General features: G+C 36.1%; 1 protein-coding gene across 5 annotated transcripts in view; it reads left to right on the top strand.

The window, feature by feature from the left end:
• CASD1 (CAS1 domain containing 1) overlaps window positions 1-26,738 on the top strand; it is a 125,956-nt gene that overhangs the window by 38,319 nt on the left and 60,899 nt on the right. For 3 of the 5 annotated variants that reach the window (XR_007723997.1, XM_050782908.1, XM_050782909.1), the window contains exons 14-17: window positions 2,656-2,757; window positions 5,066-5,206; window positions 6,098-6,175; window positions 8,250-8,342. Coding sequence is in view for 4 of the 5 variants with exons in the window: in XM_050782908.1 (XP_050638865.1) it covers window positions 2,656-2,757; window positions 5,066-5,206; window positions 6,098-6,175; window positions 8,250-8,342 (414 nt within the window). In the remaining variant the exon portion in view is untranslated. Of the gene's footprint in view, window positions 1-2,655; window positions 2,758-5,065; window positions 5,207-6,097; window positions 6,176-8,249; window positions 8,343-9,260; window positions 10,779-26,738 lie in introns of those variants that run through there. The other 2 variants (XM_050782905.1, XM_050782906.1) reach the window with 1 other exon arrangement.

A 26,738-nucleotide genomic window follows, 5' to 3' on the forward strand; every position in this document is an offset into this window, starting at 1 on the left:
TTTTAATATTTCATTTTAAAGTTCAAATCTATTAAAGCATGTGAGAAGAGTCAGAGCTTTTTTTTAGCTTCATTTTTTAATGACTGTAATAAAAATGTCACTCCGTAGTTGACTACTCAGTGTAGTTCTTTTGAGATATATATACTTTGTTACCACTGTTTTTGTTGTAAGAGCAATTTAAAGCTCTTCCTTTGGCAGTTGTTCAAGATCCATTTTACTTGACTTTGATCAATCAAACATTTATTGAATGCTTCTTGTAAGACACTAGTCTAAGCGGAGATCAAAATTTTCTTGACAGAATTTGCAGCTAGTTTGTGTATTATTCATTGCATCAGAGTATTACTTGATTTTTCCATAACTACATACGGTAAAATTTTAGCAGTTAGTAAAACCAACTTAGGAGCAAAGGGGTTTACGTATATATAGTATGTTTAATTAAATAAAACTTTTGGTCATTTTTTTTTAGCTCTAACCTTGTATTTTTCTATTCTGATGGTTGAGATATTCTGTTATTTTAACAGGATGGCAGTCTGCTACCTGCTGGTTAAATCCATCAGGGAGATGTATTATTTGGGCAGCATGATATTTATAACAACACATTTTAATTTGAATGCCTATAGTTGTGTCATATTCTGCAGTGTACTCACATCTCCAACACTCTGTTTTGTGCCTGGCTGTGTCAGGTGGAAGGAAGTGCCCTATAGGCATTTTGTGTGTATGTACAATCCTATGCTGTTTGGTTTTTTTTTTTTTTCTTTTTGTAGACTTTTATATTTGTTTTTATACTTAGAGATCTTTAAAGCACTGTTATTTCTGCCTGACACTCAAGCTTTTTTATAGAAGATAAATAAGGAAACAACTAACAAATGTATAAAGAAATAGCCAGGTTACGGCAACAACTTCTTGACAGTTATTCATTAAAATTCCCAACACTCTGTGGATACTGCTGAGGGAAAGAAAGAAAAGCTGACTAGAGATTCAATATAGGGATTAAGAATGTTTCCCTAGCTTTGGGTCAGTGTTGACCACTGGACAAGAACAAAAAGCCCACTGTCTTTCACAAAATAGTGCTTAATAAATACTTGTTTATTGATCACATAATAAGAAATTAGAGATAAAATTTTAAATTGTATATACATCATATATATTCATAGGTATGTTACATGTGTATGATCCATAAGATCATATATTTTATCTAAGAGGTATGTACCTAGTGTATATCTATATTCATGTTTATATATATATATACACACACACACGTATATATGATCTATAAGCACTTCAGACTTCAGATTGCCACTCTTGGTAAAAATCACCCCTGGCTGGGCACAGTGGCCCACGCCTGTAATCCCAGCACTTTGGGAGGCTGAGACGGGCGGATCACGAGGTCAGGAGATCGAGACCATCCTGGCTAACACGGTGAAACCCCGTCTCTACTAAAATACAAAAAAAATTAACCGGGAGTGGTGGCGGGCACCTGTAATCCCAGCTACTCGGGAGGCTGAGGCAGGAGAATGGCATCAACCCGGGAGGCAGAGCTTGCAGTGAGCCAAGATCGCGCCACTGCACTCCAGCCTGGGCAACAGGGCGAGACTCCATCTCAAAAAAAAAAAAAAAAAAAAAAAAAAAAAAAAAAAAAAATCCTTAATTTTCTGAGACATAGATTTTGATAGAACTTATTTTTAATATGCTATGTGCATTTTAAATTCTGTGGCTAAATGGAGATGGTTGCATTTTATTAAAATAATATTATAAAGTTCTTCTGACCTAAAGACTCAACATTATCTAAAATACAATATTATTTTCATCTTTTTTCTTTGTTTTTTAATAGCCTCTTTAAAAATCATGATGTTACACTTTTTATGCCGTAGCATTAGTTCTAATAATGGAGCTTTCCTTGATAGAGAGTTCATTGTGATTATTCTGAAAATTGAGGGTTTTGTTCTCTTCTTTGAAAGACTTCGTTAATGTTCAGGAATGTACCCAAGACTTCTTCCCCTTCATTCCCCGATTTTCCAACCTGTCAGATTCATAAGAGGGTACTATTCACTAACTTTACCAGAGTAAAACTGTAAACTTTTGTTTCAAAGGCTGTAATGGCATTTGGGTATGGTTGATTGAGTAAGGTGACTAATTCAGAGGACTCTTTTAACTCAAATAGTTAATTATAGATTATTGAGGACATTTGGAGAATGATAACTATATTTTAACTTTAACAGTTGTTATTTGGGATATTGATACCATATTGGCTGAAATATTTTGTATTTTTCTGTTTGATTAGTAAATACTATCATTTTGTTTGTGAGATTAAAAACCTTATATAGAATGATTTTCTAATTACCAGGTTTTCTGATTTGGGGGCTTAAGAAAATTTTACGCTCTCAGTAGCCTTTCACGTGAAATGAAAATAAGTTTACCAGGTTTTAAGTCATCTTTCTTGGTCATTGAAAGATAAATTTATTTTCAAATTTTAAAAATTTCATTTGAAATACATTTCAAATGAAGTGATATTTTCAAATGAAATAAAACAAAACTTTAACATTGTGAATTACTCTTATGTAATCCAAACTTTAGAAAACTATAATTTATAATAGAATTGCAAAGCAAATATTGACTTGTACCATCTTAATTTATTTTCTGGATTCCTTTTCTCAGGGTGCATTTGAGAAGATTTTTTCTCTTTGGCCATTGTCCAAGTGTTTTGAACTGAAAGGGAATGTATATGAATGGTGGTTCAGATGGAGGTTAGACCGTTATGTATGTATTTACTTTGTGATATTTTGTCATTTCAAATCATACTGTTGGAAAATGATGTGGAAATTTTTGATCTATCTATACTTAGTTTCAGAATAAAGAAAGATGTTGATTTAGTAAATCAAAACAGTCCACTACCCCTTGCACTCGTTTCTTTACAGCAGTGAAAGAGTATGCATGTGTATATATATCTGCTGGGAAATATTATTTTAAAATGTTATCTATAATGTGGCCTGTCTGACTTATAATTTTGATTTGTAGGTGACCTGTTGTATATATGCTTCAGCCATTCAAAACTATATTTATTGAGTTTCAATACGTGCCCTAGATGTTGATGCCATGAAGTATACATTAGAGAGAGAAAGAAGACATCCCAACAGGCTTCTAAGCTTTAAGAATCTAGTTTAGGCCGGGCACGGTGGCTCAAAACTGTAATCCCAGCACTTTGGGAGGCCAAGGTGGGCGGATCACGAGGTCAGGAGATCGAGACCATCCTGGCTAACACGGTGAAACCCCGTCTCTACTAAAAATACAAAAAAACTAGCCGGGCGAGGTAGCGGGTGCCTGTAGTCCCAGCTACTCGGGAGGCTGAGGCAGGAGAATGGCGTAAATCTGGGAGGCAGAGCTTCCAGTGAGCCGAGATCTGACCACTGCACTCCAGCCTGGGCAACAGAGCGAGACTCCGTCTCAAAAAAAAAAAAAAAAAAAAAAAAAGAATCTAGTTTAAAACCCAAGATTACTATTATAAGAGGATACTAAACTATGCAATATAGATTTTGTGGTAGAAGTGTGCAAAGAAGAAAGAGCGGTGTCTTGTATTAGTCTATGAACTTGATCTTGAAGAAGGGTTAAGGTTTAATTGGCCAAGAAAATGTACATCTAGCACAGCATTTGGAAAACAGATACTAAATAACTATTAATTACTTAATTCTTTCCTTTTTTCCTTTCATTTTTGACTCATCTCTTTTTTCCAACAAATGTTCTCTTTTTTTTTTTTTTTTTTTTTTTTTTTTGAGACGGAGTCTCGCTCTGCCGCCCAGGCTGGAGTGCAGTGGCCGGATCTCAGCTCACTGCAAGCTCCGCCTCCCGAGTTCCCGCCATTCTCCTGCCTCAGCCTCCCCAGTAGCTGGGACTACAAGCGCCCGCCACCTCGCCCGGCTAGTTTTTTGTATTTTTTAGTAGAGACGGGGTTTCACCATGTTAGCCAGGATGGTCTCGATCTCCCGACCTCGTGATCCGCCCGTCTCGGCCTCCCAACAAATGTTTTCTTAGTGCTTATTCTTTGCCTTTCCTAGTTTCCAACACCTATGCACTTTTCCAGTGTACTACATTGCATCTCAAAACCACATCTGAATAAAATGTTTGCTAAAGTCTCTACATCAAATAATTTTTAAATTTACTCAATATTCTCATTAGAGCAGTGTATTATGATATGACTGTCCCAGTCTATTTAGGCTGCTGTAGTAGAGTACCATAGATTGTGTGGTTTATAAACAACAAAAATTTATTTCTTACAGTTTTGGAAGCTGGGAAGTGTAAAATCACACCAGCAGATTTGGTCTGGTGAAGGCCCACTTGCTGTTTCATAGACACTCGACTTCTCACTCTGTCCTCACGTGCTGCAAGGGGCAAGGATGCTCTCTGGGGTCTTTTTTTTTTAAAGGGCATGAATCCCATTCATGAAGGCTCTGACCTAATGACCAACCAAAGGCTTTACCTCCAAAACTATCACACTGGGGATTAACATGATTCAACTTACGATTTTGAGTGGAAGGAAATGTTCAGTCTGTTGCAATGATAGTTCACATTAAGTCTTTGTTTAAAAAGAGAAAGCTCATGTACTTTCTGTTCTACCATATTTTTTTCACTTTTTTGAGCATATACTTTTTTTCGAAATTATGACCTGGTGGTGTTATTCTTTGTTTTATTTGACTGAAAGGACTGATATAAAATGTGTTTCATCTTTGTTGGGTGCATTTAAATTTTATCATACGTCTGTAGGAGAGTTTCTTTCTATTTTTAAATTGTCTTTATTACTTCACTTACCACTGAGACGGCTCAGAATGAACCAGCGTTATCTCATATTGTTCCAAGAGATGCTTGCTTGTCTATTGCTGATGGTTTCTAACAATCATCAGCTTTATTTCATTTCTTGAAGTTTCACTCTTGAAGTTGAAGTCCTTCATAGACACTTCAAACTTTAAGCTTTTAACCTACCTACTTTTATTCATATATTCCTCACTAACCAAATAGTTTTCCTGTTTTTTGAAAACTAACTGTTTAAAACAGATTTTCTGTCTTTGCTTTTCAGGTAGTTTTCCATGGAATGCTGTTTGCTTTCATTTATCTGGCTTTGCAGAAGCGTCAAATACTTTCTGAAGGAAAGGGTGAACCTCTTTTTTCAAACAAAATTTCAAATTTTCTATTGTTTATTTCAGTAGTTTCTTTCTTGGTAAGTTTTGAAAACTTTCCAAAATCCTAAATGGTATGGAATATTAATGTTAAGATATGGAAATATAATTAGTTATTTTTAATAATAAATCTTTTATTGTTTTCTCCTTATTTTTCTTTTTAATATTTAGAAATTTTAATACTTCTCTTCCAGTAATTGATAGGATAGCTAGACAAATTTAGTAAAGCTATAGACTATCTTAAGGACATGATCAATTTGACCTGATGTTAGAATAGTTAGGTAAGCAATAACAGCAGAATACACATTTATCTCAAATGCATGCAAAATGTTTGCCAAAATAAACCATATTTTTATCTATAAAAATACTTTCAATAGTTTTTTAAAATTGTTTATTTTTAATTATGAATACATATTCATATTTATGGGGCACATGTGATATTTTGATGCAAGCATGCAATGCATAATGATCAAATCAAGGTAATGTTAAATGCTTGAGGCGATGTATATCTCCTTATTTTTCTAACTGGACTTAAATTCTAAAGAGACTGTATATAAGTTAAAAATGAAGAGTAAATGAGAGCTCAATTAAATGGGAATTTTTAAAGTTACAGTAAATTTGGGAGAAAATTTAATGTAAAGTGTTTCATATGGAGAGCCATCACTGCCTTTTGATCACTATTTCCAGAAAAGCACAGACTTGTGCACCTCCCTCTGTGCTTTCTTATGTTTGGACAGTTGAACATACCAAAACAGGTGATGAGCAAACTTGTAAGCAGTTTTTACTGATAGTTATATAGCATAATGAAGTATAATGTTATAAATGAAGACAACTGTTAAAAAAAAAAAAAAAAAAAAAAAAAAAAACACCGTGAGGCTTATGCCTCTTCCAGACTTGTTTTTGTGAACTTTTCCATACATTTTTTGTTTTAGACCTATTCCATCTGGGCTAGCAGTTGTAAAAACAAAGCAGAATGCAATGAACTCCATCCATCTGTTTCTGTGGTGCAGGTACTTATCTTGATTTAGAGAAATTTTTGCATCTTAATTCTTGATAAGAAAATGGTTTTTAGCGGCAGAGAGATTTGAGATTGAACTCCAGAAAATGTAGAGAAGTTACTTCATCTTTCTAAGCCCTTCCTTTCTCTGTAGTAGTAGGGGTATTAAAATCTCTTTCAAAGGGTTCTTGTATTTAATATGTGAAAATGATGTAGCTCAGTATTTTTCACTTAATCTGCCCTTAGAAAACATTAATTCCCAGCCGGGCATGGTGGCTCACGCCTGTAATCCCAGCACTTTGGGAGGCTAAGGCTGGTGGATCACCTGAGGTTAGGAGTTTGAGACCAGACTGGACAACATGGTGAAACCCTGTCTCTACTAAAAATACAAAAATTAACCAGGCATGGTGGTGGGCATCTGTAATCCCAGCTACTTGAAAGACTGAGGCAGGAGAATCACTTGAACCCAGAAGGCGGAGGTTGCAGTGATCCGAGATTGCATCATTGCACTCCAACCTGGGCGACGACCAAGACTCTGTCTCAAACAAACAAACAAACAAAAAAACCTAAGAAGTTAATACTACATGCTAGATATTATGCCAAGGGCTGCAGTGGTTACCAAATCAGACATAGTTCCTACTCTCTTGGAGCCTACATTATTTTTAGTGTTGTACATCTTACACAATACTTTTATTATAATAAACTCATTAAATGGTTTTATGTTTAAAACCTTTGTTTAGGTCTTACCTTCATGATTTTCACCATTTTGTATATCACCTGTACTATTAATTATTTACAGTGTTTCTTTAAATGACTCACAACCTGTGCTATAATTAGTACCTTATGTATGTTTTCTCATTTAATGTTCACATCAACCTTTCAAAGTAAAGCTTATCTCTATTTGTGTGAATTAAGAAAAAGACCCACAAGATTAAGTGCCTTGCCACAAGTCCCAGAACTAACACAAGCAAAAGACGAGATTTAACCTTGAGTCTTTTTGATGCTATTGCCCATGAGAATCACTCAATTATACCTGAGTGGTTCACTTTGGTTCCTTTTTCCTATATTATCTCCTCCTTTTTCATCTTTTATGCATCCTAGAGACTTCTTAGATCCTTTGACAAAATGCCGAAGATGATCAACATTGAATATGAGTTTTTCCCTGAAGTGTGAACAGATTTGTCAATCCTTTTATAAGAGAAAGTTTCTGGAAAGTAGTAGTGAAAGTGGAGATTCTTTTTTTCTTTATAGTTTCTTGCTTTTTTATAAGGAGGGTGGATTCTAAGGAAAGGATTCTTTGCTTGGTAAGCTGGTTATTGGATGTGAGACAATTATTAACATGGCACATGTGTGGATATGTAACAAACCTGCACGTTGTGCACATGTACCCTAGAACTTAAAGTATAATAAAAAATAGTAATACGAAGAAAAGAAAATGCAAGATTGTTCCACCGAAAATGAAAGATTGTTCCACCTGGTACAGAAGGATAGGGGAGAGGAGTAAAGGCCAGGATCTCAAAAGCTGGAGATTCTTTCGGGAGAGAAAAGATCTAGAGAGGAAAATATCGTACATGTGAATATAGTTCAAGACATCATTTACGAGGCCATGCAGAGCAAACATGAAGACATGTTAAAAGCCATGCCATTTCCCATACTATCATGGCTGTCAGCCAAAGGAGAATTTTGAAGGGAGTCAAGAGAGGGAGTGACTGTCAACCAAGCAGATACTTTATGAGAGCAGCAAAATTATATGATTTTGTGAAGTGTTGCTACATAAATATGATAGCAACTTTTTCTACACAAAGGGCCCTAGGCAAATTTGTAATTTTTTCAGTATACATAAAATTGTTCAGTCATGAACTACTAAAAATGTTCATTGGTATGCAGCATACAGACCATGTGTTGAGAAATCCAGTTTGAGTAGGCTCTAGAACAAAAATAACTTTCTAATACTTTTAGAATATAAAAAGACCATTGTATATGTGTCAAGTTTACAAAGAATAAGGTTATCATTTAAAAGAAAGCTTTATACAAAATAATTTTCAATAAAGAGATTATTAATATTTGCCTTTGTGCTTTTTCTTTAGATTTTAGCCTTCATCCTAATAAGGAACATCCCTGGATATGCCCGTTCAGTTTACAGTTCATTTTTTGCTTGGTTTGGAAAAATTTCATTAGAGGTTGGTACATTAATATTTTGCTTATCTTACACAGCCAGGTGTTACATGTTTGTGTATGTACATGTGTATGTGTGTAAATATCACACATATATATGTGAGTATGAAAATCAGACATACTTTTTTCTAAACCAAAGCTATTATGGAATTACAAGGAAAAGACTTAGAACTTTCAACAATACTGAAGTATTTTTGAATGTTTTTAAGCCTTATTTTTAAATGACTAGATATAGATTACTTGCAAAGTATTATTTACGTTGTCTTGAGCTTTCAAGCACAACCAAGATGCTGAGATCAAGAGAGAAAAATATTAGACCATGTATATAAATGAAATCAAGCTGAGGGGATTTTGATTTTTTGTTCATCTCCGTAATTAAATATATTACTGGAATTCAGTTTATTGATGCACACCATAATAAAATTTATCCTTATTATGATTGGAAATCGTGGGAGAAAGTATAAACTCATTACATTTTGTGTAAGATGCATTATATGAAATTATTTACAAAATCAGTTTAAACAGTAGGTTTTGAAATGTATTCTGAGTAGTCCAAGCCTTATTATTTCAAATAGAATGTTTTAAAACAATTTATATTGTAATCATAACATATATTTTAGAGTTTTTAGAGTATAAGATTTATTAAATTGTCTCATAAATAGGGAAAATAAATTCCTCTTTGAGTTCTTGAATAATTGTTCTATTATTTTCTTTGGTCTCATTTATAAGAGAGATTGTATTAGCAGTTGGAGTTCTAAGGAGTAGACTGCAGTGGACTTTTCAGGGCCAATAGTGAGACAGAATAAAATGGTTTTAGGAAAGCCTTCTAATGTTACTATGCGATCAAATGTTTAAATTAGGAAAAACTATAATTTATTCATGGACCCTCTGTAAATATCTGACTTAAATATTTTTTCTCCTAGCTGTTTATTTGCCAGTATCACATATGGCTGGCAGCGGACACAAGGGGTATCTTGGTACTGATACCTGGAAACCCAATGCTCAACATCATTGTCAGCACTTTCATATTTGTTTGTGTGGCACATGAAATTTCTCAGATCACTAATGATCTTGCACAGATTATTATTCCTAAAGATAACTCATCTCTCTTGAAAAGGTTGGCATGTATAGCTGCATTTTTTTGTGGACTCCTCATCTTATCATCCATTCAAGATAAATCAAAACATTAGGTTCCAAAAATTCTAAAAAACATAAACTCTTCAGGCTTACTTTGTGTGTCTCTAGAAGAGAAAAGCATCTATCTGGAGATATAAATGTATATGTAAATATAAATGTTTGTGGCAAGAGGACAGTTCTGTGATATCTGTTGAACATGTGTGGTTGTATATATTAGAAATGTACATATCCAATGTGAAATACTAAACAAACAAAAAACCGGAATGCATTGTATAGAACTGCATGTGAAGTCTTTTCTACTGAATCTATATTTCCATTTGTAAATGATTTTAAGTTAACATATGAAGGCAGGGAAATGATTACCTTTCCAGTAAAGAATATAGATAATTTAATTAACTTAGTGACACCACTGAGTGTTTTGATATAACTAAATTTGTGGTAATAAGACTGTCTGCACCTATATTCATTGTGGAACTTCCTATTTCATTGGAAACTTTCTTACTCAAGAATGACGGCAGTATTGTTTTCTTATATGTGCAATGAAGTGGAATGATAAACAGTATGCCTTTAATTTATATGTGTTCTTGTTCTGATGTTATGTTTTCTGAAATGATTTTTCTTCCTAACTGTGGTTTTCAGGTATGCAAGCCGAAATCTTTGTACACTTTGTCTCACAGAATAGTTCTGAGGCTCCAGTACAGGGTTTTGTCATTGTTGATGTTATTGTTGCTTCTTTTTATAAAAAGCCAAAATTTTTTTTCCAATCCAAACGTTTACCTGTTTCCTTTCCTCAAGCTATACCAGTGTAATACCAGTTACCCTGTGGATCCATTTAATATGTTATCCCCACTAATTAATTTTCGTATATTATTTCCAATATTTGGAAAACTCTTTATAACCATTTGGTATTTCCTATTACCCACCTCCTATTTTAAATATTTATCAGTCTAAACTTGTACAGTGTAGTGAACATGCAAGTTGCTATGATTGGGCTGTATTACCGTAAGTAGAATTTTAAGTAAACTGGTGAATTTGGTCAATAAATGTTTTTGCTTTTTTTTTTTTTTTTCTTTTTACAGGCTGTTAGAGGTATACATTTATTTATCTGTTGTACAGATTTGATTATGATTTTAATGTTTGAAAGATTGCACTTGTTTGCTTTTACTATGTGTCGGGTAAAATATATTTTCTGTTCACAGTATATGAAAATATGGAGTAATTTAAACAGTAAATAAACATTCTGTGGATGCTTATTTTTGTATTGGCAAAGTATCAATTAAACTCTTTGTGTTCTTTTTCAAAAATGCTGGATCCATTAATGATTGGTTCAAATATCTAATTTATTTCCTCAACTTAAATTTGCTTTTTAAATTGCTTAGTATGTAGGGGTAGATTACCAAATGATAGTTGAATAAAGAATCATTTAGTTATCAGAGCTTCAGAGGGTCATCTGCTTTCCACCAAGGAATTTTAAGCATTATGGTTCATTAGTGATTTTGCTTGAAGATTTTAAAAATGTAATTTATTTAGCACTGGATTTATGTGCTACTGATATACCTCCATTAATTGAGGAATATTTCTTGGACAGAAATGTGTGTTCTTTCCTTTTCTCCCTTCTTTTGCCCTTACTTAATCTTTTGACATTTCCCAGATAGACAATTGTAATGATTCATTGCTCTGCCTCCTAGACTGCAGCCTTATAAGTAGAGAATAGTATAGTTATAAATCAAAAACTTCCAAGTACTGTGATCACATTATTCTTGTTCATGTAGCTTGCCAATGAGTACAGTGCATTTTAATTTAGCTTGTAAGTTTTATCACCTGAAAAGGTTCTTCTTGATGAAACAATTGAAAAAGAAAGATGACCAGTCTCCCTGTGTATTTTTGGAGGCACTTACATCTTCAGTAGTGATGCCCAAGTGAATATATGCTTTTCTCTCCTATTTGAACTCAAGCCTAAAACTTACCTGGTGAGCCCTGTTTCTTCATCACATATTCTTATTTAATATAAAGCACTATTTTTTACATATAATTATATATATAATAATTTGTATATTTTAAATATGTATTTGTAGTTACAAATGTATTTTATATTTGATTTTCTTAATTAATCTTCAAAGGTTATTGTGGAAGTTGCCACAATGTAGCACCTGCATATATGGTAAATGTCTTAATATTTTATTTTCTGCATCGACTCAGGTACTGACCAGTTGCATTACTCAGTCATACCATTCTTCAGAATAAGATTTTCAACAGGATGTTTAGATATGCTAAAGTTGAGATAAAACCACAGAGGTTCTCTAAATTCAGATTTTCTATAATAGAAATCACAGTCAGAAATCTACCATCTGGCTTTAAAAGGTAATTGCTTGACTGAATTCCATGTCAAATCGTTTGTCCTTTCCTTTGCCAAAACTTCCCATTTTTGTGCATAGCCAATAGGAGCATTAAAAATTCAGCCCACATAAATTAATAATGTTTTACAAGGATGTGGAACCCAAGTTCATTCATTATTCTATTCTCAAATGACTTTATACTAAAACCTTAAAAAGAGAATGCATCCTGGATATAGTCATTGATATCATAAACTGGATGTGTTCCATGGCTTACATTGCAGACAATTCAGTGTTTTGCGTGATGAATTGGATATACCACATGGGAGTCTGCTGTATGACAGGAGATTAGGTAGTATTGTACTTAGAGATTTTTGGAACAGTTGAAAGAAATTCAATTCTTCACATCATTCAAGAGAGAAATTACCTTTTTAGCTTAATAGTGGAGACTGAAATAAAGATTGCCAGTTTTGGTTGGCAATTCAATCCATCTTACCGCTTTGAATATTTCTCTGCAAAGACATTCAAAAATGATTGCGTACATTTATGACTTAATTTGTTCATTCTTAGAATAATTGTGATTTGGGGAAACTTACTTGGCAAGGTGAATTCTGACTCATTTTCTTATACTAAAAATGGTTTCCAAAAAAGGAAGTGGTGGTCCAAACTATGTTCCCAAAATTGTGGTGCTTGATGACTGATTTCCAGAGTAGATTTCTGATTTTATTTAATTAATTAATTTTTTGAGACAGAGTCTTACTCTGTCACCCAGGCTGGAGTGCAGTGGCACGATCTTGGCTCACTGCAACCTCCGCCTCCTGGGTTCAGGCAATTCTCCTGCCTCAGCCTCCTAAGTAGCTGGGATTACAGGTGCCTGCCACCATACCTGGCTAATTTTTGTATTTTTAGTAGAAATGGGGTTTCACCATGTTGGTCAAGCTGGTCTCGAATTCCTGGCCTCAAGTGATCCACCCACCTCAGCCTCCCAAAGTGCTGGGATTACAGGCATGAGCCACTATATCTGGCCTGATTTTCTGATTTTAAATCTTACAAAAATTTAATGGCACTATTTGTTCTGCCTTTCCATATTCATAGTCATAGTAGAAACAAGGAAACACAAATGGAAGCTATTTAACTGCCATTCAGTATGGTACCAGAACCTAAATATAACAATATTGGAATACCCAAATTCTGTATATATGTCTATATATATGTATGTGTGTATATATATGTATATATATGGAATAATTTCTTTAAAAATTATGCAAATATTTATGTTCAAAAGTAACCATTATGAACAATTTGGGGGGAATATGAAATTGAATAAAATACTCTTTGTTTTTCAAGGACTTGGCAGTAAAATTGTCCCTAACATCTGACATTTTACATCTTAGTAAAAAAGTATTAAAATTGTTTTGCTTTTGTTTTGTTTTGTTTTGAGAGGGAGTCTCGCTCTGTTACCCAGGCTGGAGTGCAATGGCGTGATCTCGGCTGACTGCGTCCTTTGCCTCCCAGGTTCAAGCAATTCTCCTGCCTCAGCTTCCCAAGGAGCTGCGATTACAGTTGTGCACCCCCAGGCCTGGCTAATTTTTATATTTTTAGTAGAGACGTGGTTTCACCATGTTGGCCAGGCTGGTCTTGAATTCCTGACCTCAGGTGATCCATCTTCCTCGGTCTCCCAAAGTGCTAGGATATAGGCGTGAGCCACTGCACCCAGCCAAACATTTATTAAAATTATTATTTCAAATTCAAAGTAAAACTAAGAAAAATGTCGTAATTAAATGTATTTCCCTTTATTTTCAAATTAAATATCTTCAATATTATACATGCCTATGTTGTATTAAAAGCTTATACTATCATTCAGTAAAAATAAAGCTTGATTCTATATCTAGCAGTTTTGTTGGTTTGTTTGGTTGTTTTAATTCTCAGGCTTTGTCTTTCTCTTTTCTATCCATCCTTAGTACTTGATTTTTGACTGTAGCTCTTTCATAAGTAGGCTAGTATTTGTTTTGTTTTGTTTTGTTTTGTTTTTAACAAGTCACAGGGTCAAAGTCCTGCTGATAGATGGAATGAATATGCCTTCCTTCATGAGACTAGACTAGACAGGTTTTTGAAGATAACTAATACTGGGAGTGGCATGATGTGTTTTTCTTAGGTTATTCAGGAGAAAATAGTGGCAGTTATTTCTGGTGTTGAGAGAAAACTGGAACTAAGAATTCAGCACTTTCTTTCCTTGACCCCTTCCATTTCATCCCCACCTCTAGACCCTGTCATTGGGAGAGACAAAGTGGTGGAAAAACATTTAGTTGAAGTCTGAGGAATCCAGTACTTTCAAAGTACGTAATGCATAAGGCTCATGGAGCTGGAGCCCTTTCTCAGAGACTGTAAGATTTAAAATGGGAACTATAAAGAAGTAATACCTGGGCCAGAATATCCAGGAAAAGTTTTAGAGTAATGGGAGAAGTGGGACTTGTAAAGTTGTATATTTGGATATATTATTAAGTTACGCTAATATCAGTGTGGAATGGATGCAAGAATATGTAGATTAATGGATAGAATCAGAAGCATAAAAACAGGTTTTATCAGAAGATACTAGAATAAGGTAATGGTTTGATTTCACATTACTGGAGAAAGGTAGAAATATTCTTTAAATAGCCCCAGGACTATTGCTTAATTGGGGAGTGAGAGCAATAAATTCCCATTCTTACTCTGTATACCAAAAGAAATATAAAATGATTAATAGGTTTAAAGACATGTAAAATAAACAGTAGAAAACGTAGGTGAACATCTCATTCTTAGATGAGAAATGACCTGTTAAGGCCAAAAGGTAAAACCAGAATTGCTACATCTATTACATGAAAATTTAAAATTTCAGTATGCCAGAAAACATAAATAGAAAAAATACAGTGGGAACATTTTAGAACATTAATATTTGATAAAAATTTAATATCCTGGTTCGTGACCAGCCTGGCCAATATGGCAAAACCCCATCTCTACTAAAAATACAAAAAATTAGCCAGGTGTGGTGGTGGGTGCCTGCAATTCCAGCTACTTGGGAGGCTGAGGCAGGAGAATCGTTTGAATCCAGGAGGCAGAGGTTGCAGTGAGCCAAGATCACGCTATTACACTCCAGCCTGGGCAACAAGAGCGAAACTCCGCCTCAAAAAAAAAAAAAAAAAAAAAAAAAAAAAAAAAAAAAAAAAAAAAATCCTGGGTGTATAGAGAGCTCTTGCAGTTTAGAAACACCAAGCTGTTTTCCAATTTTCACTTGGTTCCTAATTCTATACAGAAGGTCACTTCATTCAAATACCTCAATATACATTACATAAATAATTTAACTTGGAAGAACATCTGGAAACCACAGTACTCAAAAGTTAGGCTTCCTATGGATGCTTTTTGGGAATTGATGGGTGGGGAAAGATTTTTTAATGGCCACTGTATTTAGTTACGCCTTCCTTAAACATTTTCTAGACTAAAATTAGTTAAGACTAGGTTATTGAACAGAACATTGGAACCTAAATGGCCCATCTCTCTGTGCAAGAGCACAGATTCAATTTTTTTTTTTTTTCCTAAGGAGAACCTTGGTCAAACTCTAGAGTATTCCCTCAGAAACTGCTGATTATTAAACTCAAGTTTGCCTAAAAGATGTCACTCCTACACCAGCTCAATGTCTCATTAACACTGTTTTTCTTAGAACCCTAGGGTGGCTGAACTTCAGTAATGAGCCCTCAGCTAGCTAATATCTATCTTCTGTGGGTTTGACTATGGTTAACAGTATTTATAAAGGAATATTAGGGATTTGCTTTTTATCACTTCCTCAGATACTTTAGAAGGTACCTGAGAATTAAGTCTGGCAAGCACTTAGCAAAGACCACCTGGACAGTAACTTCCTGACTTACCCCTAGTATTTCTCTTGAGTTTGAAGCCATTGGTTAGCATTGCAGGACATTCTATAAACAATTCTATGAAACTCATCATTGTGTCAACTGTAGGAATGTTGATTACATTACACAGTGGGCTCTTTTTGTGGAGTCTGAAGTTATTTCATTCTGACCTTACTGTAATATTTGCACCTCTTCTAGACAGCTCATTTTCTCCTGTCTTAGGTACAATGTGAGTTGACTTTTTATGTTTGCCGATAAGAAGCTAGAGCTAAATTTGTTCTCCATCCCAGAAAACAGGGCACTTTGGTATTATTTATATTAGTCTCATTCTTGATCTCTTTTTCCTTCTTACCTACTTCAGATGTTATTTGGCTGTATTTTACCTAGCCGTATAAGCCATCTTACATTCTTTTTTGAAGTGAGGCAGTCTGGTAGTCCTAAGCGTTTCTTCAGACCACACCAGTCAGGATGATCAAGAGTCAGAGTATATACAAATAGTAGTATTAATATTTTTGCATTACTGGTTGTGTTTGAAAATCCTAGCCTTCCAAGTCATTTATCTCCACATTAGGGTCCCTGAGTTGCTCATGAAATGTCCCTATAATAAATGTTCACAGTTCTCTACAATTCTCCTTATGAAAATAAGGCCGAAAGTTCTTATCCTATTCACCTCATGTGTTTCTTCTCAGCCAATATTGTTTCCTTTTTTTTTCCTTTGAGATTACCAAAAATTCCAGTGGTAGCTATGCCATTTCCTTCTCTAACTGCCAATTGTTTCCTCTTTTGAGATTGTTGCTCTGAGGACCAGATGTCAGGCTGCAAACTCAAGATGTTGGTACACACTGGCCCTTATGACGTAGCTTTAACCTCTTCTATGGATGCTTCTTAATGCCATGTCATCATGTTGCAGCCTGGGAGTGGTTTCATTTTAGACCAGATGGTCTCCAACTGGGATGTAGTCTCAGCTGACTCCTTTTTCTTTTATGCCAGAGAATGCTGGAGGATTCAGGAAAATTCCTGTATTTTACAGCTTAGTTTTCCTGGCCCTTCAGAAAAATATGAGATGCTGAAACAACCTGATATGATGGTGCCTAGAAGGAGTAAGGTCCTCCTTATGCCCAACCCTATCTTAAATACAAAGGCCTTTGTAGAAACAGCAGTATCACCTTTAGGGGGGATCTGCTCTATGAATCTCCGATGATGTATGACAAAGTGAGCAGTGACCAAATTGCTAGAGAAATGAGTAGCAAGAAGGAACATGGAACTTGAAGACGTCGAGTGGACCATGTAAGAAAAGAGGTTATACTACCTCCCTCATTACCCCCTTTTCCAAATATCCTAAATGGGGGCAATATTAAAGATGCGTCTTCCATGCAAGGCTCAGAAAAGGCCTCTGTGGAGATAATAGTTAAACTCTGGAAAACTCTTACCCATAGATAAGGAATTTGAGGAAAAACAATTTTTTGGTGGTTTGGCCAATTAGAGAATGAAGCCATAACTAATACTTGCAGTTTTCAATATTTTTCTTAAAATTCCTGCTTATTTTTTTATCCTTATGCAACTTAAGGGCTTGTCTTTTTCTTGGTAATTTAGAAGTATTCCTTGTATAATAAGGAAGACAACTCTGTCTAATTTTGCAAAGACTTTCCTGGTTGCCACTTGTCTTCTGTTTTGACTGTTATTTCGTACATTTTTTGTTCTAACAAATCCATACATTTTTCAGTAATAGCACAGCCCTTTCTTATTTAGCACCCCCACCCCTACCCCCCTGCTAAAAGCTGGCTACCATTTTTATCACTTGGTATATGTCCAGAGCAGTATCCCTAAGTGTGAAATGTATTGCCCCCAGAACCCAAAGAGCCTACCAGGCACTAGGAGCTTCCTTCTTTGCAGTAGGGAATACAAGATGCAGCAATGTGTTTTTTATTTTGATTGACATGTCTTGTCATAGCCGTGACTGCTGGACTCAAAAAGTGTACTTAAGTGGCAAGACTACTAGTCTTTTAATGGCTTATTTCCCATACTCTAGAGTACATGTGTCTCACCAAGACCTCCAGTGTGATAACCACTTTATGAGCATGATGTCCTCAACATAATCAACATAATATCCTATGGGATGTTTAGATAGTTTAGATCTCTTTGGACTATTTTATGACACACAGCAAAAGAGTTACCACAGCCAAGAAGCAAATGAATATTTTTGTCTCTTTCATGTGAATGCGGACAATTTCTGATTGGAATGGAAAGAACACATTCACTAAGCCCGTGGACATGTACCGGAGGCCTTAATACTGTGCTCTAGCAATGGAACTGTGTCTGGCGCAACAGTTGCGGTCCAGGCTACTGCTTGGTTGAGCTTGTTGTAGTGTACTGATATTCCTCAAGATCCATCTGGTTTCTGCAGGGCCAGACTAATGAATTAAAGTGACGTGATAGGGACCACTATCCCTGCATTCTTTGGATCTTTAATGGTTGCACTAATACCTTCCATCACCCCTGGGATAAGAAATTGTAATTTACCATCTTCAGCAGTTAGGGAGGCAGTTTCAAAGTCTTCCACTTGGCCTTGGTCCTCTGTGATAGCTCTTGCCCCACAGGCAAAGGACCCAATTGAGGCTAACTTCAGTTTTCAAGTATATAAATTCCAATTATACATTCAGGAAATGACCACAGGGTCCTGGCTAAAGTAGTACTAAATGGGGTGCATGGTCCAACAGGGTGGATCCGTGGACACAGTGAACCTACTTTGGCTAGGACCCCATTTACTACTTAGTCTTTGCGTGCTCCCACTGAGAAGGCCTTGAAAATACTTCGAGTCTCCATGTATCAATGTCAAATAGTTCTCAAAATGGCTGGTTATTCTCCTTTTAACAGCAACAATCGCATTAGTAAATGTTGGTAAATCTCAGGGGAGAACTGAACAAAGCTTTGCAGTACTGTATATATTTATGATTGCGTTGCAGGGTTCTTTCTCTTGGGAAATTGGCCAACTCTTTAGGTAATGGGTTCCAGATCTGAACATAGTCTCAGATCTGGGAAATCAGCAAGGAATTGCAATGTTTTGTTGGGCTACGGCTCTCAGCCTCCTGCTCCTCCATTCTTGCCTTCTGATTGTATATGTTAAGTAACACAGTAATTCCCTGCCCATGTATCCCATGTATTTTTCCCCTAGAGACACCATATTCTATTATCTATCTCTACTATTCCTTGCCGTGAAGACCGTTTGGCTACCCCTAAGACTCTAATGGTAAAGCAGCTCTGACAATTATGTGCCACTACCTGGCCTCTGTTGTTTTGGGGCCTATCAACCCATTGTGAATAACAAGACCAGTTCTGTGTATATTCCCAACCCATGTTTCAGAGTCCCGAGCTTCACATAAGGGTCCTAAATTTAGAGTAATAGACCTGCCTTGGCTAAGCATTTAAACACCTCTGGTGCTCTGTAACCCTAGTTATTAAATCCTGAACTTACTTCCCACTGAAGGTAAAGTTCCTCTTTGTAAGCTTCCTAAAAGGTCCTGTGGCTGTAAAACTTAGCTTATGTCTGTTAACTGCCTTCAGCTTCTCATCCTCCATCTACAGGACATTCATACAGCTGAGCAATAACCCATTGACTTAACTGTCCCTGTAGGTGCTGTTCCTCCCAAAACCTTCAAATGCCTCAATTGTCACATTAGTAAAGGTGCTTCCCTCCACCAGGACATTTTCCCAGGTCTCCACTAATGAAAATTTCAGCAATTAAGCTATCACCTATGCCAAGGACTCCATGATTCACATTCTGCTTAATAAGGGGCTTCTCGTTGCCTGCCGAGCATGAGTGAGCCAGTCTCCTAACCTCATCTTACCATATACATTCTCAGACCACTCCAGGTACCAACTATGTCACTTTGGATTCCCTAGAAGCAGACAGAATCATATATGCAATACATTTGCTAAGGAAAATACTTGTGAAGGATAAAGGGGAAAGGTATCAGGGGTAGTCAGAGAATTGGGTAAGAAGAGCTTCAGAATGCAATGCAGCTTCAAGAAAGTCTTGGCTAGGATGATGGGGAGCTCCAAAACCAAGATTACCATTGGAAATGTCAATCACTGAGTGGGAATGAGCTGACTCTAGTACTGCTTCCATGCCCAGTCATTGGCTGGGATCAGCGGCCTAGGGAGAACCAGGACTTCCTCACAATAGGTTTTTTGAAGGGAGAGCTGAGCAGCACATTTTCATGTCAACCACGAAGAATGAGGTGAGCATTTATAGATAATAAATGCAGAAATTTACAATTAAATTCATGGGCTTCATCAAAACACCAGAAGAAAAACTGGGAATAGAATCATATATATGTGAAAATTCTTAGTACAGTGTACATAGAATTTTAAGTAAGCAAAGAAAGGAGGGAAACAATATAATTTTTATCTAATTTCTGATACAGAAAGAATAGTTCAAGCATATAAACAAAAGAAAGCAAAATGAATGTGATTATAATACTTAGAAAAAAGAAATATTTCTTAGTAAAAAGAAATGCCACAAACGAGTCAAATTGGAAAAAAAAAAAAACTTGACAAATGGACTACTTTTAACATCCTTACATAAAGAACTCTTACAATTTTTTTAAACACAGGTTTTCTCCAACTTATGGCTGTTTCATAGTTTATGATTCCATATAGTACTTTTATTCCATTACTTTGGTCTCCATTACATAAATAGTTTAGCTTGGAGGGTGCATCAGGAAGCAACACTGCTTAAAGCTAGGCATTCTAATGGAAGCTTTATTGAGTTTTCTCTCTTTTTTTCAAATGTGCCATAGTGGGCTTTTGGTTACGCCTTCCTTAAACATTTAACGGAGTAAAATTATTGAGTCTGTGCTATATGGAGCAGAAATCTGGGCCCTCAATTGACCATTTGTCTGTGATTAAGAGCAAATTCAGTTTCTTCCTGAGGAGAACCTTAGCCAGGTCTTAACTACCCCTCGGCTCATCATGGTGTGGCAGCATGATGGCTCTTCTGGTTAGGCTTTCCGACATGCGGAAATATTTCTCCTAACCCTGGTGGATCCTCTAGCAGTTTATACTTGAATTTGTACCCTGAATCATCCACACAGAGTAGCTATACTCCAGATATTTACCAGGGGTGTTATACACTTTCACATTTATTCTGCTAACTGTGATGTTTAGTCTTACTGGTTCCATCCTTTTTTTTTTTTTTCAGTCTTTCTGTTAAAGATTTATTTCCTATTGGAACCAAGTCTGTGAGTTCAAACCCACATGTCAGATTTTGCTTCATGATTATCAGAGGCTAATACTCATCCATCTTGTTTTATATGTGTTTTTTGTTGACTGCTCTTTATTATAGTGATTTGTTTTTCTCTTTTCTAACATGTTGAAATGGCCTAGTTTTTATTTATTTTCTATTGATTTGAGCCTCCTATACCCTGCTTCTGTCATACCAGTGGTTACCTTATCTTTCTTCAGAACTCTAATGTTATCTGAGTAGGGCCATGTAAAAGAAAGACATATTATTGAAACAAAAATGAAAATTGCCATGAGCCGGTTTTTTACCTCATGAAGCATGTGTACACTTCATTTTTGGCAAGGCACTGGCCCTGAAAATACCAGTGCAGTAAGGGGATCTCAGAAAGAAGACACCAGAGAGTTTGTAAGCCCCTCTCTCTCAACATTCTGGTCATCTTTAAAATACCAGGGAAGCTATGTGGAGAGAACTGAAATAGGAATGTCTACTGTTGCCAGCCTATGCCTGCTAGCTTCTTTTTTCAAAGGCAAGGTCATTTATTATTTCCTTGTTATGTATGTATTTTTGAATAGGGAATATATTTAGGTGTTTCAATAATAAAATATTAAGGGCAGATAGTGAAAAGTTTTATTTTTCCTCTACAATTCCTCATCTGCCTAGTTCCCACGACTGCTACTCCCCAACTACACATAACCAGTCTTACTAGCTTTTTATGTATTCTTACAGAGTTCCTTTATATATTATAAGGAAATGGAAATATATATTCCTTTAACATTTATCCTAAATTAACTTATAAAGTTCATGTGATTCCAACATGAACATTAATAGTTTTTTAAAGAAATAAGCTGATTCTGAATTATATTTGGAAAAATAAGAATCGCAAGAAAACCTCTGATTTAAAGGAAGAGCATTATGGGAGGGTACTTTCACCAGAAATAAAAATGTATTATTTTATAATATCATATGACATAATATAATAGAAAGCCTGTCGAATTAAAACTCTGTGGAGCTGATGCATGAATAGCTAGTGATACAGAGTAAAAAGTACATAAATCATCCCATACATGTTTATGAATTTAGTATATGCTATAGGTAGTAACTCAAGTCAGTTACAAAAAAGATGGATTGTTTAATAAATAATACTGGCAAGAAGGTTGTCATTTTAAACAAAATTAAGTTGGATCCCTACCATACATCATAAGAGTATGGAAAAAATACAAATGATATCCTGTATTACTTTGGAATGATAAAGTACTCTTTATTCAAAAACTATGCAAAATCCAGAAGTCATAAAAGATTGACAAAATCTGCTATGTTAGAAAAAAATGTTTTGCAAAGCAAAAACAAGTAAATCCAAAGGCAGACTGAGAAAAGGCACTTGTATCTTATATTATAGACAAAAGGCTAATCTCCCCAAAATATAAAGACTTCCTAGGCATTGATGAGAAAAGAACAAACAACAGATAAGTGAAGTGGGTGCTATGATCTGAATGTGTATGAATTAATATGTTGAAACCTAATCACCAATGTGATGGTATTTGGAGATGGGGCCTTTGGGAGATGATTAGGTCATGAGGGCAAACCCTCATGAATGGGATTATTGCCCTTATAAAAGAAGCCCCAGGGAGTTTCCTTGCCCCTTCCACCATGTGAGGACGTAGAAAATGGCCATCTAGGAATCAGGAAATGGACCCTTTCCAGACATCAACTCTACCAGCACTTTGATCTTGGACTTCCTAGCCTTCCATACTGTGAGAAATAAATTTATGTTGTTTATAAGCTACCTAGTCTGTGGTACATGTTATAGCAACCCAAATGGACTAAGACAGAGGGGAAGCAGTATAAGCAAACTGTTCACAGAAAGGGAAATATTAATGCCTTTTAAATATATGACAAGATATGAGTTGATAAGACACTGTTGAGTGAAGGTTATGGCAGGACAGCACAGATGCATTGCTGTGGGAATATAAATTCCTAGGGTCCCTATGGAGGGCAGTCTAGATACACATATTAAAATAAAAAATGCATATACCACATCTGGTGACTTATATTGGTGGAAAAGGGTATATACATAAGGTCATTCACTGCAGTATTACTTGTAATTGATTGTACAATTGATAATTGTAATTGGAACTAACATCATCAATAAAGGAATAGTGGATCGATGATCTGGTAACCAATACTATATAACACCATGTAGTGGTGATAAAGAATGGGGAGATTATGTATTAACAGGGAAAAATCCCAAGGAATATTGCTAAGTGAAAAAAATTTCAGAAATCTGAGTATATTTTATGTTTTTAAGAAGACAGAGTCTTACTCTGTCACCCAGACTGGACAGCAGTGGTGTAATTTTGGCTCACTGCAGCCTCTACCTCCTGGGCTCAAGTAATCCTCCTGTCTCAGCCTCCCAAGTAGTTTGGCACCTCTGCACTTGGCTAGTTTTTAAATTTTTTGTATAGATGGGAGTCTATCTATGTTCTCCAGACTGGTCTCAAATTCCTGGCCTCAAGGGGTCCTCCCACCTCAGCCTCCCAAAGTACTAGGATTACAGGTGTGAGCCACCACACCAGGCATGAAGTGTGTCTCTTGTAGACAGCATATAGTTGGATCATTTGAAAAACTCCATTCTACCAATCTCTGACTTTTTGTTTTTTCTTTTTTGAGACGGAGTCTCACTCTGTCGCCCAGGCTGGATTGCAGTGGTGTGATCTTGGCTTGCTGCAAGCTCCACCTCCTGGGTTCACACCATTCTTCTGCCTCAGCCTCCTGAGTAGCTGGGACTACCAGTGCCCACCACCATGCCCAGCTAATTTTTTGTATTTTTAGTAGGGACAGGGTTTCACTTTGTTAGCCAGGATGGTTTTGATCTCCTGACTTTGTTATCTGCCTGCCTCGGCCTCCCAAAGTGCTGGGATTACAGGTGTAAGCCACCTTGCCTGGCCCAGTCTCTGACTTTTGATTGCAAAGTTTAATCCATTTAAAGTACTGACAGGGATTTACTTCTGCCATTTTATTAACTATTTTCTGCCTGTCTTATTATTTTTTTGTCCCCTATTTCCTCTACTACTGCCTCTTTTCATGTTTAGTTGATTTTTCTGTAGTAAAAGGTTTTGATTCCCCTCTCACTTCTTTTTGTGAACCTTCTAAAATTATTTTCTTTGTGATTACTATGGGGCTCATATTTAACATCCTAAATTTGAATTGATAACTGCAATAGCATGCAAAATCTCTGCCTCTATACAACTCTGTCTCCTTTTATGTTACTGACGTCACAAATTACATTTTTATGCATTGTGTGTCCAATAATATAGATTTATGTTTTACACATTTCTCTTTTTTTTCGGGGGTGGGGGGAACGGAGTCTCCCTCTGTCACCCAGGCTGGAGTGCAGTGTCATGATCTCGACTCACTGCAACATCCACCTCTCAAGTTCAAATGATTCTCCTGCCCCAGCCTCCTGAGTAGCTGTGACTACAGACATACACCACTATGCCCAGTTAATCTTTCTACTTTTAGTGGAGACGGGGGTTCACCATGTTGGCGAGGCTGATCTTGAACTCCTGACCTCAGGTGATCCAACTACCTTGGCCTCCCAAAGTGCTGGGATTACAGGAATGAACCACCATGTCCATCCCACATTTGTCTTTTAAATCATGTAGAAAAAGTAGAGCTATAAAGCAAAATTACAGTAGTATCAACTTTTTTGTTTGCTGGTGTATTTAACTTTACTGAAGATCTTTATTTCTTTATTTGGCTTTGAGTTACTGTTGAGTGTCCTTTACCCTGAAGTACTACCTTGAGCATTTCTTGTAGGACAGGTCTAATGGTAAGAGAATCCTTCAGCTTTTCTTTATCTGGAAATGTCTTAAATTCTTCTTTTTTTTTTTTTTTTTTTTTTTTGAGACAGAGTCTCACTGTGTCACCCAGGCTGGAAAGCGATAGTGCAATCACAGCTCACTGCAGTCTTGACCTCCCAGGCTTAAGTGATCCTCCCACCTCAGCCTCCCAAGTAGCTGGTACCACAGGCACAAGCCACCATGCCTGGCTAATTGTTTAATTTTTGTAAAGACAAGGTCTCCCTATGTTGCCCAGGCTGATCTTGAACTCCTGGGCTCAAGCAATCCTCCTGCTTCAGCCTCCCAAAGTACTGGGATTACAGGCATGAGCCACCACGTCCAGCCACATACCCCCTACCCCCATTTTTGAAGGACAGTTTTGCCAGACATAGAATTCTTAGTTGACAGGTTCCCTACTGCCTCCACCCCTGCAGGATGTAAGAATTATGAGGAGCTTGATACAGAAAACCTAAACTGCCTTGAAATTATTTTTAGTAGAAAGTTGGATTTTAAGGGTGCTGCCAATGAGGGCTCAAAAGAAAATAAGAAACAGTATTTGAACCTGCATAAAGGGAGATTCTTGTCATGTAGTGGTAGAAAGCTTAGGGAAATTGTTTCCTGGAAAGAGAACTCACAAATGATAAACTTAGATACGTAGCTAAGGATATTTCCAAGCAAGGTATTGAAGATATGCCTGGTTTGCTTACAGTAAAAAATGAGAGAAAGGAGACAAAAAGTAACCAAGACTGGATGACATTTAAAATTCCAGCTTCTCTATGTGGCAAAATAAGCCTAGAATCAGAAATGGCTGCCAAAAGTGTGGCACAAAAAGATGGTTGAGTGTATGACTGTACAACCTTTTACTAAAACCTCAAAAAAAAAAAAAAAATGGTTAGAAGATGAAATCGTATAAAGGACCCTTGCAAGAGATTAAGGTTGTGCCTTACAGATCTTCCCAACCTAGAGGACTTCTAGGAAACAAAAGTGGTGTCCCTCAGCAGGAGGCCAAAATAGAGAAGGAATTCTCTCAGAAACATCTGGGATTGTGGCTTTTGCCTACTGAAGTTAATATCCATTAAACCCATGGAATGCCCTTAACATTTTTTTCTTTCATCTTGACCTTGGAGAATCTGATGATTATGTGCCTTGGGGTTGATCTTCTCCTGCAGTATTTTACTGGGGCTCTCTAGATTTCCTAAATTTGAATGAGATTACAGGCCTGAGCCACCATGCCTGGCTGATAATTTTTATCTTAAAGTTTATTTTTCTGATAAAATATTCCAGCTTTCTTTTGGTCAACATTTTCCTGGAATATCTTTTCTTCTGTAATTTTGCTTTCAACTTATTTGAGTCTCTGAATCTCAAGTGTGCCTCTTGAAGACAACATATAGTTGGATTATGTTTTTTTGTTGGCTTGGCTTGGTTGTTGGTGGTATATAGGAATGCTAGTGATTTTTGTACATTGATCATTTCTCTAATGATCAGTGATATTGAACTTTTCTTCATATGCTTGGCCACATGTATGTCTTCTTTTGAAAAGTGTCAGTTCATGTCCTTTGCCCATTTTTAATGGGGTTGTTTGTTTTTCTCTTGTAAATTTGTTTAAGTTCCTTATTGATGCTGAATATTAGACTTCTGTTAGATGCCTAGTTGGCAAATATTTTCTCCCATTCTGTAGGTTGTCTCTTCACTTTGTTGATAGTTTCTTTTGCTGTGCAGAAGTTCTTAAGTTTAATTAGATCCCATTTGTCAATTTTTTGCTTTTGTTTTGATTGCTTTTGGTGTCTTTGTCATGAAATCTTTGCCCATTCCTATGTCCAGGATGGTATTGCCTAGGTTGTCTTTCAGGGCTTTTATAGTTTTGGGTTTTATATTTAAGCCTTTAATCCATCTTGAGTTGATTCTTGTACATGGTGTAAGGAAGGAGACAAATTCCAATCTTATGCATATGGGTAGCCAGTTATCC

This window comes from Macaca thibetana, chromosome 3 (genome assembly GCF_024542745.1).
Source record: "Macaca thibetana thibetana isolate TM-01 chromosome 3, ASM2454274v1, whole genome shotgun sequence".
NCBI lineage: Eukaryota > Metazoa > Chordata > Mammalia > Primates > Cercopithecidae > Macaca > Macaca thibetana.